We start from the raw sequence: 16,027 nt of genomic DNA on the forward strand, positions 1-16,027 counted from the left end.
TGTCCTTAGTGGCAGTTTCTCTATTAAGAACACACTAGCTTATAACATATACTAGTTTTCTTATAATAAGGATATTTTTATGGCTAAGAGGAACCATACAGATCAGACAGATATTATTAACATATATACCTACATATTTTTTCTTTTTTAATTCTCTAGTTTTCTGTTATGCCTTTCCCCAGTGTTCTGGGTGTCCTCTAACTTGTGTGTGTCTGCTTCACCTGTTAGATTGTTAGATGGTTGAGGGTCAGAACAATGTGATACTCATCTCTGTATCCTCTTAAAGTCTAGAGAGAGACCTCTCCTCATACAAAGTGAGCATTTAATAGATACTTATTCAGTCGAATTGAAACTGTGTAGTGAGTCTAAATTTTTTAATTATTGCTTTATATTGTGATAGCTTAGTTATGCTGTAGGAATAAAATAATTCTCAAATCTCAGTGATGTAATGCAACAGAGATTTTTTTTTCCTTGCTAAGGCAAAGTTGGCTATAGAATGGGGTTGGAGTAGGGAGAAAACTATTTCTGCTTCATACAGCCACTCGGAGACCCAGAGTGAAGAGAATCCTGTTTCTGACAGCTGTACCTTTTGAAACACATGGCCTCTTCAGAGAAATAAACTGAAAAATTACTCGAGGGCTTTCTTCTGCCCTCTACACATATTTCGTTGACCAGGACTAATCAAATGGTACTGCCTGACTAGGAAACTGGGTGGTGTGGATCCCATATTTTTAGGCAAGAAAAGTGCCCACCCCTCCCTAGGCCCGGCATGGTGGCTCATGCCTGTACTCTCAGCATTTTGGGAGGCCGAGACAGGTAGATCACTTGAGGTCCGGAGTTTGAGACCAGCCTGGCCAACATGGTGAAACCCCACCTCTACTAAAAAATACAAAAATTAGCTGAGTGTGGTGGCACATGCCTGTAATCCCAGCTACTCAGGAGGCTGAGGCAGGAGAATCACTTGAATCCAGGAGGTGGAGATTGCAGTGACCCCAGAGCATACCACTGCACTCCAGCATGGGCAACAGAGCAAGACTCTGTCTGGAAGGAAGGAAGGAAGGAAGGAAGAAGAAGGAAGGAAGGAAGGAAGGAAGGAGAGAGAGAGAAGAGAGAGAGAGAGAGAAAGAAAGAAGGAAGGAGGGAGGGAGGGAGGGAGGGAGGAAAGGAAGGGAGGGAGGGAGGGAGGAGGGAGGAAGGAAGGAAGGAAGGAAGGAAGGAAGGAAGGAAGGAAGGAAGGAAGGAAGGAAGGAAGGAAGAAAACCAAAAGTGCCCCCAAGATTGGTAATCACTAATGTTTACCCTGTGCTTTATTCAGTAGCGCCAGTATTTTGGAGATAATGAACTTCTTTGAGAATCTGATGGTCATTACAATCCCTCTCCTCTAGAAACACTCAACATTTTGCATAATTTCCCATGTGTTTCATGTATTTTGAACCCTATTCACTGGTTCTCTAGAGAACCTTAGACCAAGATTATAAATCCTTCAGGCATGTATTGCGCCTGGCAACAGACCTACAGACGAAAAAAAAAAAATACATTACTGCTGTTCTATTTAAACTGTATGTTATTAACAGTCTATTTATTTAGTTGTTTGTTTTTATCAGATATGGCATCATACAAGACCCATGGCCAACGGATTTCCCTCTGTGTTTGTTTTTATCAGGAAAAATTTGAGGGACTGTTCCGGACTTATGATGACTGCGTGACGTTCCAGCTATTTAAGAGTTTTAGACGTGTCCGTATAAACTTCAGCAATCCTAAATCTGCAGCCCGAGCTAGGATAGAGCTTCATGAAACCCAATTCAGAGGGAAAAAATTAAAGCTCTACTTTGCACAGGTAAGGTGATTGTTTACCAAAGTTATTCTTTTTGCCCTACATTATTTTTTACCATTTTAAAATGTAAATGAAGCCCTTTCCATTTTCAGATTGGTTGGTAGTCTATAATTAATTCACTGAGAAATAGACCCACATCATGATTCCCAGACAGGAACAGCTTAGTGGCTAAAAAACAGGCTCTAAGAGTTGCCAACCAGAGCAAGTTGCATAACCTCACTGGGGCTCCATATTCTCATCTGTAAATTGGGGATGATCAGGATACATACCCCATACTGTTGTTATGAGGATTGCATGAATTATTGTGTGTTTAAGTGCCTAATATTTGGCAAATACACAGTAAATGCCAGGTAGTAGTTATAAGAAGAATGATGTAATCACAGCTACTCCTAACCTTCCTATCAGGGTTATAATTAAAACTTAAATTATATGACAGCTTTAGTGGAATGTATAACTTTTCAGTGATTCATATTTATGAGAAAAGGTTACAAATATATGGAAATTAATTTGTTTCATCCAAAAATCAATTCTAGCTGTTCCAAAACGAAATGGGTAATTCTTGGCAATGCTTATAAAGTTCACAGCAATGGAAATCAATATCCATCATGTTCCATTAGTGCCCTCACCTCATCACTAGATACCTTGATCCATCTCTTAAGTGATCTGTTAGTATGGTTTCCACCTTTAGACTCTACAGAGATGGCACAGTGAAAAGAACACAGACGTTGGCCCTGCATCCGTGTTCAAATTCCATCATTGCTATTCTCATGTGTGTGATGTGGACCAACCTCAGTTTCTTTGTCTTTAAAATCTCACCCCATTCCTTAAAAAGTTAAGCATTGAATTACCATTTGACCCAGCAATTCCACTCCTAGGTATTTAAAACAGGTACTCAAACAAATATATGTATGCACAAGTTCACAACAGCACTATTCACAAAAGGTGGAAACCACCCAAATGTCCATCAATGGATGAATGGATTAGCAAATTATAGTATGCCCATATGATAGAATATTATTCATCCATAAAAAGGACTAAAATACTGATAAATGCTACAATGTGGATAAACCTCGAAAACATTATACTAAGGGAAAGGAGCCAGACACAAAAAGTCACATATTCTGTGATTCTACTTATAGGACGTATCAAGAACAGGTAAATCTGTAGAGACAGAAAACAGCATGGTGATTGCCAGTGACCAGTGGGAGACAGGAGTGGTAGTAACTGGTAATGGTAGTACTGGTAGCAATAGGCAGAGGAGTTCCTTTAAGGTGATGAAAAGAGCTTGGATCTGGATAGAGGTGGTTGTTGCAGATTGGAAATGTACTAAATGCCACTGAACTGTTCACTTTCAAGTGGTTAATTTTATGTTATGTGAATTTCACCAAGGAAGGAAGGAAGGAAGGAGGAAAAGAGAGAAGGAGACAAGGAAACATTTGGCAGGTGCATGGTGGGACAGTGGACTGGCAGCATCAGCGTCGCCTGGGAACCTATTAGAAATGCAAACCCTCAGGCCCCATCCCAGGCCTCCTGAATTAGAAATGTGGGGGCTGGGGCTTAGCAATCTGTGTTTTAGTAAGGACTGCAGGTGATTCTGACATACAGTAAAGGTTGAGATCCACGGTTTTCAGGATTAAATAAGGCAATTGAGCACATGGTATGTGGTAAGTGGTAATTATTATTACAGTCAGGTTCATCGGTTCATTTGTCACAGGCTGAAACTAAACCCACATTTTAATGTGCCAACATGACACATCTGAAGCCATGATGAATAAGTGTCTTCATCTCTACTCTATTTGAAAGGTTCAGACTCCAGAGACAGATGGAGACAAACTGCATTTGGCTCCACCCCAGCCTGCCAAACAGTTTCTCATCTCGCCCCCTTCCTCCCCACCTGTTGGCTGGCAGCCCATCAACGATGCCACACCAGTCCTCAACTACGACCTCCTCTATGCTGTGGCCAAACTAGGACCAGGTAAGCTTTGTGGCCCATTTTAAAAGTAAACATTTGTCAGCAACCTAGAAAAGCCAAATGAGATTAACAACCTTGAAATCCTGGGTTCACGGTAACATTGCATTTCTAATGGGTTTATTCTTCTGTGTGGACAATGAGAGGGAATGATGGATGAGAATGCAGTGTTTGCACCTGTTCAAAAAGCAACTTGGGGACCTGTACTAAAATGGTGTCAAGTCCGTGCAGCTTCTGGACTGCAATGCAGATATTTTAAGATCCAACAGCACTACCTAATTCTTGTGGGATTTATCTCGATACTAGGAGGAAATTGTTTCCTCAGAACAGACAAAATGAACCCTACCAGCTGGAAGGAAGCATCTATGCTGTGCAACCCAGTTTTATTGCTGTCACAGTGCTAGTACACACTCAGGAACCCCCTGTTACAAGAAAACCTGCCACCAAAGTGAAACCTCCAAGTTCCTAAGAAGTCAGTTACAGCAGCCTCTAACTTTAAAAAAAATCTTATGGTCACTTTGTTATGATGTTGGCATATGTAGCTCTGATTCACTCATTCTCACTGCAGTATAGTATTCCAAAATATGAGTCTACCACCACACTTTCTTTAGCCACTCTCCTGTTGATGGATATTTAGATTACTTCCAGGTTTTTTTCTATTACAATCAAAGTAATAGTTAACATTCTTGTACATCTCTATGCACTTGTCCAAAAGTTTCTTTAGGCTTTGTACCTAGAAGTGATACTGCCCTCAATTTCAGCAGATGATGACACCTTGCACCCCAAAGTATTTTTTCCTATATTATATTAGGAGAGGAAATAATAGAAATTGAAGGTGCTGAAACCAGGTGGGAGCTGAGATTTTTAGCACTGTGAATTGAGTGGTAACTAATGGCCATTATGTCTGCTGTATCTACTGCTGGTTATCTTGGGATAGGAAGGAGCTTTAAAAATAGAATCTGAATGCCTGACCCCACCCCAAGAGATTCTAATTTGATGTGGGTAAAGTTCAGGGATCAGTACGTTTTAAAAGCTCCCACGCTGATTCTAATATGCAGATGAGTTCAAGAACCACTGGTAGCTAAATGCCAAGTACCAAGAATAGTAAACTTATAAGTTGTTACTAGCATTTCTTAATGTGGCAGGAAAACATTTGGCCCAGAGTCACCCACCTCAGAAATCTGCTGTTTTAATAATCGTGTGTTGATTCTTGTGTACGCCAAAACCTGAGAACCCTAGGAATTATGGTGACCAACTGTCCTGGTTTCTCCAGGACTAAGGAGTCCCTTGGTCACAGGACCTTCACTGCTAAAGTCAGAAAATTCCCAGGAAAACCAAGAAAAGCTGGTCATCTTACCAGGTACCCAGATTAAGATGATGCTGATCTGACTAATAAGCACTTCTTGCAAGAAGATTGTCAGATGTTACATGTGTGGCCTGAAAGTTAAATTATAGAACTTTCAAGAGCAAGCTCATTGGAGGTTTCTTTGTAATCAGCATCACATCGCTCAGCTTCTCAGGCCCTTTAAAATGGCCATAAGTTTTACCTTCAAGAAGCAGGAGGTATGTCTAACTAATATGTGCTGATGAAAGAAGCAATATAATAACAAGGGAGATGTTAGTGAAATATGATTTCATTGAACATCTAGTTCATATCCAGGATCCTGATCTTAGACACTCCCCCTTCAGAGAGCCACATGTGTGATATGCGTAAACACTGCACGGTGTGTAAAGTAAATTGAGTCTACTCACGTGAAGCCTTTTGAAGCCCTTCCCCATAGTCATTCAGGACATTGCAGAAGCAAACAAGCACACATATCCAAATGGACCAATTTCAACCAAGGTCCTTGGAGCTGCCAGTTTGACTCCTATGCACTGATATTGACAAGAACACCCTTGAACACTTTGTAGAGGTGTTTTGAATGTCAGCCAACAGAGCTCTTTATAGAATCACTAAGGTCTTGGCTAGAGGACCTAGGAGTCTGACCTGCATTTTACAGAAAAGGAAACTGAGGCCCAGTGCGAAGCGGGGAGCTGATTTGACAATGAAAGTGCCAGATCTTCCAATGCTGTGCTCTTCCTACTTCACTGTTTAGAAAGGAGGCTCAGGCTATGTCAGACTTTCTGACCATCACACCCCAGCTGGACTCCAGTTCGCTCATGTGGAGCTGATTGTCCAGTAAAATTCAAATCATTTTTTATCAAGAATGTGAAAGAACATTAGTTGTTGTTTGTCCGCATTCACAAAGATTGATGCAGAGAAAGCTAGAGGCAAGTTCCAGACACCCTTACTGGCTGACCGAGCTGAGCCCAGACTCTGGAAGGCATAGACAGGGACAAATGTGACCTGGGACTGATAGAGGCAGAAGGCACAGATGGGATGGGAATTAGGCCCTGGAAGGGATGCTCACAGAGCCTGACACAGAAGAGGAAGGAAGAAAGAGGGAGGAAGGAAATGGTCTTAAAGAGGCAGAGAAAAAAAAAAAAAAGCAGTTGGCAGTAGGGGGTGGGGGGCTCGAAGTTGTAAATAACTTATCAACAATGTTAAAAATGCAGACCTTTTACCTTAATTGTACAGCTAATCTATAGCACCCACCTTCTTTTATCACAATAAATGTACCATCTACCATTTTTGAAGAGCCCTGCTTTGTGATAAGCACAGAGATAGGACCTATTATTATCCCCATTTTATGGATTAGGAAACTAGGCTGTAGAAAGAAGCATGAACTTTCCCAAGGTGACACAGCTGGTTGGTGACATCGTCAAATTTCGAACCCTGGCACTTCTGACTCCAGAGAGTAAACTTCACCACTCTGCCAGCTGGCCTTCTGTTAAGGATACTGGTTGGCTTGGCTGACTTCAGGCCTGCTCTGCTCCAACTCTGGCAAACATTTATTCTAACCCTGAATCAATAATTATAGTTGTTATTATTATTATTTACTCTGTCACCCAGGCTGGAGTGCAGTGGCATGATATCGGCTCACTGCAACCTCCACCTCCCAGGTTCAAGCGATTCTCCTGTGTCAGCCTCCTGAGTAGCTGGGACTACAGGCGCGTGCCACCACGCCTGGCTAATTTTTGTATTTTTTTAGTAGAGACGGGGTTTCACCATGTTGACCAGGCTGGTCTCGAACTTCTGACCTCGTCATCCACCCACCTCAGCCTCCCAAAGTGCTGGGATTTCAGACGTAAGCCACCACACCAGGCCTCAAGAATTATTTCTAACAAACACCAATCTAAACTTCTAGAAAGCCTAACCTAGTGTCTGGTAAATGTGCAAATGGAGACTTGTGCATTCGGTACAAGAGCAAATATTGAGAGTTTCCTGATTTTTAAGGATGACTGATACTGTGTCCATGGAACAGCTGCAATCTGGATGTATTTTCTAGGATAAGTTTCTCTCTATTCCCTGCCAGCAATTTGGGACTGGTTGTCTTTATTTAGTTATCCATTTATCCCTTTTCTAGGTCCTTGAAGCTTCCTCAGCCCCACACATGCATGATTTGTGTCCAACAACTGAGTTGAAAATATCAGAGATTAAATTAAAGGTTGTTTCAACTGCAACAATAAGGGAGCAGGGTCACACCCTGCCTTTTCCCCATGGCATCCTCCCCCTCATCGTGTCTCTGCCCCCTTCTCAACCAGGTGCCAAGGCAAGGGGTTGCTCCTTCAGTCTCCTCCTGTCACTTTGCACAAATATTCATTTTTCCTTATGGCAATTTTCTATTGTTCAACTTACTGTCTTCTCTTCTTATTGAGGGAAAGAATGCATGTTTCATTGATTTTGGTATTCTCAGCACCTGAAAGTACCTGGCACTTAATTGGTGCTCAATAAATATTGGAGGAATTAATGCATGAATGAATGAATGAATAGAGCAGAGCTATTAGCCTGCCTAGAGATAGTTTCTTTACTGACAAATTGTTGCTTTCTTATAGCTTTAGCCAGACTCAGTCCAGAAGCATTAAATTCATGTTTTCTATAATTAGAGGACTTCTAGCATTTTCATTAAAAAAAAAAACGTGATTTAGTAAAATTTATTTTTAATCCTTTGGCAAAATCATTTCAGTAACAAATTATAACTAATTTCATGTTAAAGGATGACTACCTCAGTTCCAGAAGTACAGAAACAAATTAGAATGAGAGCAGAGAAAAGTAACTCAAATGATCAAAGGAATGGAGTTTTGCATTAGAGGAATGATGAACAGTGTTTAAGTGGTAGAGCAGAGTGATTGAGAAGGTATGTAGACATTTAAAGCTGCTGGGAAAAAGTCAGTCTAAAGAAAGAACATTATGGAGCAGGGATCTAGAGTGAGATGGGACTCAGGCTAAGTCAACTGACTGGCTGCCCCCAGAGGCAATGGCACAATTTATTAGGATCCTTTCATGGAGAACAAATGAAACAGTAGGGATCCAGGCCGCATCTCAGACAAGCAAGGGGCAAAACAGTCTCTAGTTCTTTAAGGAAGAATACTGGTGACCTTCTTTCAGAGAGGGACAAGTCCAATTCCTGAAAACTTCTAGAGTGGTCCTAGAAACAAACATAAAGAAAGCAGTGCAATTGTAATGGAACCATGATCAGACCCAAACCTGTGGGTGCCTATTGAAATCCTTTGAAATATTTAAGATGTTATGACAGGAGACAAGGGCCACATTATATTCAAGAAGTGTCTCTCAGTTCTGTTTATTATACTGAGAGCAAGTTTATATTTTGAAAATTATGAGAGGCATAATTTTAAATATCCTTAATCGTTGTCCCCATGACCATTCTATCTTTGATCCAGAAAGTAAGTAAAATAGATAGTATACATTAGAAAATAACTAAATAAAAATAATGACTTAAAATTATGTGGGGATGAAGATAAATTACTTACTATGTGCCAGGCACTATTCTAAATGCCTTACAATATTATTTAATGTTCACAGACAGTAACAGGTATTATTATTGTCCTCAATTATGCAGCTGGGGAATGTGAGGCACAGAGTGGTTAAGTAACTTGTCCAAGGCGCACAGCTGCTAAATTAAAATATGTCCTCTGCCACTGGCAAGGAGAGTAAAGGATTGATTGAGCCAGCACCCTTGCCCTGGGAAGTGAAACATTTTTCTCTAGAAGAAATTTAAGATTGCTGTAAAGGAGAAATTTAAGAATACAAAACAACTTATGCCTCTCGTTCCCTCACATTTTATTTCTCTACTTTTTGGCACCCACTAAAACACACTACTGCATCAATTCTTTACGGTACATTTCATGCTTTTTTCTCATGTCCAGCAGGACATGCAGATCCAAATTTGCCTTCCTCTGCTCTGTTTAAGGGGCAGTTATTGTCTCTGTAACACAGAATCCTTGTGTGTTTCTATTAGTCCCTCGATGAATGTGTAGAAACCCATCAGTTTAACAGTGACCCAGACAGCATAAGATGGGCTCTGACCTTGAGGAGAATTATGAGTTGAATATTTATTTTAAAATATCTGTTGTTCCTGACTCCAGAAGCAGTATGGTGCCAGGTTCTTTTTTGATGTAAGACAAAATAGGAAAAAAATAAAAACCCAGCCTAGCAAAATAGCTTATCTCCACCAATCAGCAGAAAATGGTAAAATAGAGATGCACGCGGCACTAACTGGATGGGAAATCAGAGGTGGGAAGCGAAATGCCGGCCTTTATTCTGCTAAGATGACTCTGGAAGGTCATGTTCATTGTCACTGAAAATGCCTGCAGGGAGCGATATGAAGTCATTGTCTCTTCTTTTTTTTTCCTCCTGCTATTTTTAGCTCTTGTTAGGAAGATCAATTTTAGTTAACTGCAGAGAAGGGTTTTTAAAATGGTGCTTGAGTTTCAAGTTGCATTTGTCTGCTATATTTAGATTTTTTTCCAAATTCTTCTGTATCAAAACATGACATAGTAAGGCAACTTTGCTGGTGTTACGGCTTGATATGGTGTTTCCCCCAATGGAAAAAGATATTCCATTAACTAATGTAACCTATACTAAAGAAACATTTTCCATTCCAGGTTCTGATTCAGAGGTAGAAAAAAATTCAGTTTTTAAAATATAGATGAACACCTATATTTTTGGTGCATATGGTATGAACATTATATAAGGCCTCAATTCTCGTTCAGCAATTGCTATATTCTCTGATCACAGAAACAATAGGCAAGTAAAACTGCGAGTGTCCAGTGTTCCTGTTAGCATAGTCTATCTGTGTCATACCCCACCTAAGGGACTCAGATTGGGATCCGGGAGCACATGTTCAAATTTTCCCATTTCCTTTTAAAGAATTGTCCCTGGAAAAAAAGAAAAAAAAATATTTTTAAGAGGCTTTTCTTCCAGCATATATTCCATTAATTTCTCTTCCAGCACTATGGAGTAGCAACATTAGAATACTTCCTTTTCTAATTTTACAGGTAAACAGGTAAACTGTAGAAAAACAGAAAAGACATATGACCAAAAACTGGGAAAATATGAATAACAAATCCTATTGCCCATAAAAAAAGTACTTTAAGGAAGAATCGTTGTAGTGTTTACCCTTGCATTTTTTCTTATAGGGGTGTGTGTGTGTGTGTGTGTGTGTGTGTGTGTGTGTGTGTGTCCTCACCGTTGTGGCGGGGGCTGGGCCCCTGACATGGGGCAAGGGAGAACAGGATGGTCCGTTCCCAGAGAGGACCCGGCCCACAGAGGGCTCTCCCAGGCAGCTCCCCTTTGCTTCATCTCCGCCACTTTCCTCTCACCCCATGTGGACAAGCCCATTTTCTCTGGTCTTTCTCCCTCTTCATCTTCCCACCTCTTTCCCCTCTGTGTTTCCCTTAGTTACCTTGCCTATACCTTCCCTCTGGGGTTCTGCTTCTTTTTCTCAACCATTAATTCAGGTCCTCAGTCAATCAGTTGATCCCATAAAGTACTTTGGGTCCTAAATGTCTCAGGAGGGGATGAAGATAAATTCCCTCATCCCCCATCTAGTATTAGAGAGAAACCTCCAGAAGATAAGCAAATGTTCTTATACTGAAATATATATAGCTCCCCTTATACCAAAACTACGAGTATGCTCTTTCTCTTCTTTCTCTTTCTCTCTCACTCACTCTCATCCTCCTCCTTCCCCATCTTACCAAGGACCCCTTCTTATTTCCTACTTTGATATGGATCAGAACTGAGGAGGGGGAGGAGAGGAAAGAGAACCCTAATTATTTCATCAATATTTTCTTAAAATGCACCCATACGAGGCCTACTGAGGTAGAATGTCAGTTTGCAGCCCTGATGTCACCTGCAGCATCCTACCCTCATGCGTGCCTGAATCTAGGAAGTAGTAAGGAGGTTACACTGGTCACCCAGTAAACCTGGATTGGAGTTCACCACTTTTATCTGGGATCCACCAAAATTCAATAGGAGCTCATGGAAACACAAAAGAATCAGAGAGAAAAAGTTTACAAAGGACTGAATTCCCTGGAATCTGTCTTTTAATCCCAAATCCTCTTTCCACTTCCACTTAGAAAATAAGTTCTTTCTCTGCTTCCAGATTGAGCCTGTGAATAGGCAGCTACCAAATAGCTATGATTTTTATGTTTCCAATAAGTCTCTCTGCACCCAGAGTATCTCCTTTTATTTTATAGCTGTAAATGGAGATCCAACATGAAGAGAGGCTTTTCTCTTGCCTCAGGATAACAATTAAAACATAGGATGTGAATTTGAATCTAGGCTCCACATTTTATTAGCTCTGTGACCTTGAGCAAGTTTCTTAACTTCTCTGTGCCTCTGCTTCTTCAATAGTAAAATCAGTTTGTGGCAAGCATCAAATGAGATAATCCATGTAAAACTGTATAGCCAGTATCATACATAGGAAAGGCTCAGTGTATGTTACCTATTTATTATCACTTGATTTTCAAAGCCTTCTATTAAAATGTGTCACTGAGTGTGGTGGCGCACCCCTATAAATCCCAGCACTTTAGGAGGCTGAGGCAGGAGGATCAGTTGAGCCTAGGAGTTTGAGACCAGCCTAGGCAATGTAGTGAGGCCCCTGTCTCTACAAAAAATAAAAAATAAGATTATCTGGGTGTGGTGGTGCACACCTGTGGGGCCAGCTACTCAGGAAACAGAGGTGGGAGGATCACTTGAGCCCAAGAGGTCAAAATTGCAATGAGCTGTGATCCTGCCCCTGGACTCCAGCCCAGGCAACAGAGCAAAGTGAGTCACTGTCTCAATAAAAAAAAAAAAAAAAAAAAAAAAAAATGTTAAGTGCATGTGTTAAGCTCTTAGCTCAGTGCTGCTCAATGTGAAAGCTATGATATTTTGGAGTTGACAGTCCTACACATTGCAGTACATTTAGCATCCTTGGGTCTCACCTACTAAATGCCAACATCCACCCACACCATGTGACAAAAAAAAAATCCATTTCCAGACACCATTAGGGGTTTAACACTCTTATGTGAGAACCATACTAATTATATTTTCTCGAATGTGACAAAGACTTGTCAGAGGCATAGAGGCATAGAGCGCCTAGTAAGGGGTCAGTGGTGGGTGTAGAAAGAAGAGTGGAAGAGAGGTGAGACATATAGAGAAGCAACTCCTGCCTCCAAGCTTTGCTCACTCCTCTATCCCTTCCCAGACACACACACACTTTTTTTCTTCCCTTTAGAAAACTAGGGGAAGACAAGAACAAAGAGAGTTTGCATGGCCCATGTCCATTTATCAACTGCTACATAACAAACTATCCCAAAAATGTAGGGCCTAAGACAACAGTCATTTATTTTGTTCACAAATCTGCCATTTGGGCCAGGCTCAGGGGGAAGGGTCATCTGTCCCATGCAGTGTTTCTGGGGCAGCACAACTAGGGGCTGGCAAGTGAACTTTGAAGATGATTCACTCACATGGTTGGCAAAATGGTGCTGTTAGCTGAGAGTTCACTTAGACTCTGAGTCAGGGCCCTGGTTCTTCTTAACGTGGGCCTCTTCATGGGCTGCTTGGGCTTCCTTACAACTTAGACGTAGGGTTTCAAGCATGAGCATTCTGCAAGAGCAAAGTAGAAGTGCACAGCATACTTGTTACCTAATTCAGAAGTCACACTGCTTACTTCCACCACATAGGTTGAGGATCCCTTATCCAAAATGCTTGGGGCCAGAAGTGTTTTGGATTTTGGATATTTTTGGATTAGGGATATGCAACCTGTACTATATTTGTCAAGACAGTCATTAAAGCCTGCCCAGGATTGAAGGGAGACAACACAGAGGGAACACTCCTTGATGGAACATTGTCAAGGTTCCAGGAGAGTATGTGGGGTGGGAGACATTATGACCGTCTTTGGAAAACACAACTTGCTACCACAAATAACTTTCCTGTTGAGAATTCACCCGTAATATGAGAGATAATACAGTTTTAAAATGAGAAAAATGTAGAGGATCTTCTTTCAGAGTCCAAAGCTTCCTTCCCTAAGAGATGCAGATTAACTCAGTTTATAATTTATAGTCTTTTCATAATTTATTGTGTTGTCTTTTGAGAAGATTCATTGTCAAAGAGACCATGTCTAGAATAACTATCAATGGCCAAAACAAAACAAGGCAAGGTTCAGAAGGAATACATAATCCATCATTAGCTAGAGAACAAATATTCATGAAAAATATGAGTTGCCATGAAAATGTATTAAAAGCGAAAGATAAAACTAGGCTCCCTGTCCGTAGAGTCGCTTGTAGAATATGAAAACAGTGGGAAGTACGAGAGTTAGGGACAGAAAGGGACTATGAGCACATTCTTTGAAGTCAGGAAAACCTGAGTTCAAATCCTGGCTCTGGTATTTACTACCTGTGTAATCTCAACTTCCTGTGTGTAACTAGACATTATGAAACCCACATGACAAAGCTGTTGTTATAATTAAAGATCTATTTCATGCCAAGTAGTTACAGGCTTTCCTGTGCCTGGCATTTGTAAGTGCTCCATAAACAATTGTTATTATGTTTAGGGAATGTAGTGAGTTTCTATGACACCTACTGTGTGCTAGCACTGATAGAATGCTGATAAGAGGATAGATGCTTGCCTTTAAATGGTTTTCCACTTAGTTGAAAAGCTAAAACTTACACAAGTTAAACTATAGGAAGAATATTCATGTGTGAGTACATACCAGACATCACACAAGTATGTTAGTAATGGCCAAACTTGATGCTCGTCATAAATCAACCACATATTCATTGAACACTAATGTGTACCTTAAGCTGCAGCAATCACAAAACATTAAGTCTTGACTTCTGTGGTTGGGAATATAACACATTGCTAGAGGAAATAACTAATGAATAATACAAAAGGTGATATAATTAAGTATTATAAATGAGTGTTTCTATCTCAAAAAAAAAAAGAAAAGCGGATATTGAAACGGCAACGTAAGATTTTCTGTCTCATGAAAATAGAGGTATAGAAAAGGCTAGGAAGAGAGGGAAAAAAGGAGAGAAAATTGCCAGTGATGACAGAGAAAGAGGAAGTGGTGGTTGGAGGAAAAGGGATAGGTTCATTTTGAAGACCAGATTATGTGATACCCACTACCGTGGGATGCAGCCTGTTATCATTCACCCCTTACTGCCCTTTGCAATGGTGTCTCCACTGAGGAAAAGCTCTTTGCAATTGTTCAGCTGCTTAATTCTTTGACTATTGTGTGATGCAATCAGATTAGTTAATCATACTGGAAACCAGGAATTACTTGGGGGCAACAGTGGCCAAAATAATATTACCCTAAATAATCATAGCATGCATCTTGGGAGAGGGCTTTATCAAGTATTTGACACATATGTCTGTTTCATAGTATCCCAGTGATATGAGCGTTGTTCTCGTTGATGAGGAAAACTGAGGTTCAGAAATGTTATATAACTTTCTCAGAGTCACATTACTCATATGTGATAAGGTGAACTCTCCAACTGTTGTCTTAGGTGGCTTATTCTGGCACGGAAGTTAGTTCCTGTTGTGGGGAAACCAGCAAAGAGTATTTTGAGTGGGAGGGTTAGTCATGGATAGGGTTATAACAAGGGGTGTGTGGGGAAGGAGCATGCAGAGAAGGGTTGCCAAGCAATGTTCAATAGTGCTTGGTGACTGATTACATGATGAAAGAGAAAGAAAATTCAAGGATGACTGACTCTAAGGATTTGCACCTAGAAGGCTGGAAGAATGATGGCACTTCTAAGAAGTGTGATAGCTGGGAAGGGAACCTAGATTGGCAGAGAAAATAATTCTGCTTTAGACATGTGAGTCTGGAAAAGAGTAATCAACTTACAGAGAGATGTCAGTAAGTCAGGATGCAGGTGTGAGATCAGGCCTGGATATGTAGCTCACAGGATAGGAACTGGGGCTCATGATGACCAAGCGAAAGAATGTCCTGGGAAGAAGAGCAGCAGGTGCTGAGCAGAGCAAAGCTTGACCTTGCCTGTTAGATGTGGCTGTATTTTGAAAGCCTCACTAGTTCTGGGATTCTATCTATTGCTTGGCAGTACACATACAAGGGCTTTGTCCAGCAGGCACTAAACTTTTAGGAGTATTTCTCCTTCCCTGCATCACAGAGTTTTTCTTATTAGGAATCTAAACAATGAATCTCAAACTGTGCTCTAACACATAGACATGTCCCTCTGCTTCATCTCTCTACCCTTACCATGTCTGAATTTTGCTGATTTTTATAAACTTTGCATAATCATACTGATTATTTTAGAAAGAATTTAAGAGGTGGCCAAGTCACGACCCATAAGCCAAAGGTGGCATGAGAGAGAAATTCAGTGGCACTTGGGCTGCCAGAACCAACACATTTCTCTGCAATTTTACCATGTGAGGTTGTATCATGTCACCAAGTTTCCCAGCCCCTGGTCAGCACAGGGACTCACCCTCCTCCCTCCTGAGAATGGGGAACAGCCCATGGGTACCCTCACTCCCTCCGACAGACATAGAGGAATTGGGACATTGTCACAAACATGTCTCCAGCCACTTGGGAAAAGAGGAGACAGAACTTTGGCATCTATTTTAACCAATGGCCAAACCTCAGTCAGTTCCAAAGGCCTGAATGAGAATTTAACTGTTAACCATGTGCTAAAAGGTTTTTCATTTACTTGGCTGAAAATTTGTTTCATGGGATAGGTAGAAAACCCCGACCAGTGCACTTGTTGGTGACTTTTGATCCTGGCCTCCGTTTCGCACACCAAAGGAGGACAGTTTCAATACTCGCAGAGGAGTGAGCATGTGATGGGTCAATGCTCTGCTTGTCTTATCAGAGAAATGC

The 16,027-nt window shown here is 40.9% G+C and overlaps 1 protein-coding gene across 2 annotated transcripts in view; it reads left to right on the plus strand.

Annotated features, from left to right (window-relative positions):
- RCAN2 (regulator of calcineurin 2) overlaps positions 1 to 16,027 on the plus strand; it is a 265,377-nt gene that overhangs the window by 241,886 nt on the left and 7,464 nt on the right. For both annotated transcript variants that reach the window (XM_010356487.2, XM_010356488.2), the window contains 2 exons: positions 1,664 to 1,837; positions 3,638 to 3,809. In XM_010356487.2, coding sequence (XP_010354789.1) covers positions 1,664 to 1,837; positions 3,638 to 3,809 — 346 coding nt within the window. The remainder of the gene's footprint in view (positions 1 to 1,663; positions 1,838 to 3,637; positions 3,810 to 16,027) is intronic.

This window comes from Rhinopithecus roxellana, chromosome 4 (assembly GCF_007565055.1).
Source record: "Rhinopithecus roxellana isolate Shanxi Qingling chromosome 4, ASM756505v1, whole genome shotgun sequence".
Classification (NCBI taxonomy): domain Eukaryota; kingdom Metazoa; phylum Chordata; class Mammalia; order Primates; family Cercopithecidae; genus Rhinopithecus; species Rhinopithecus roxellana.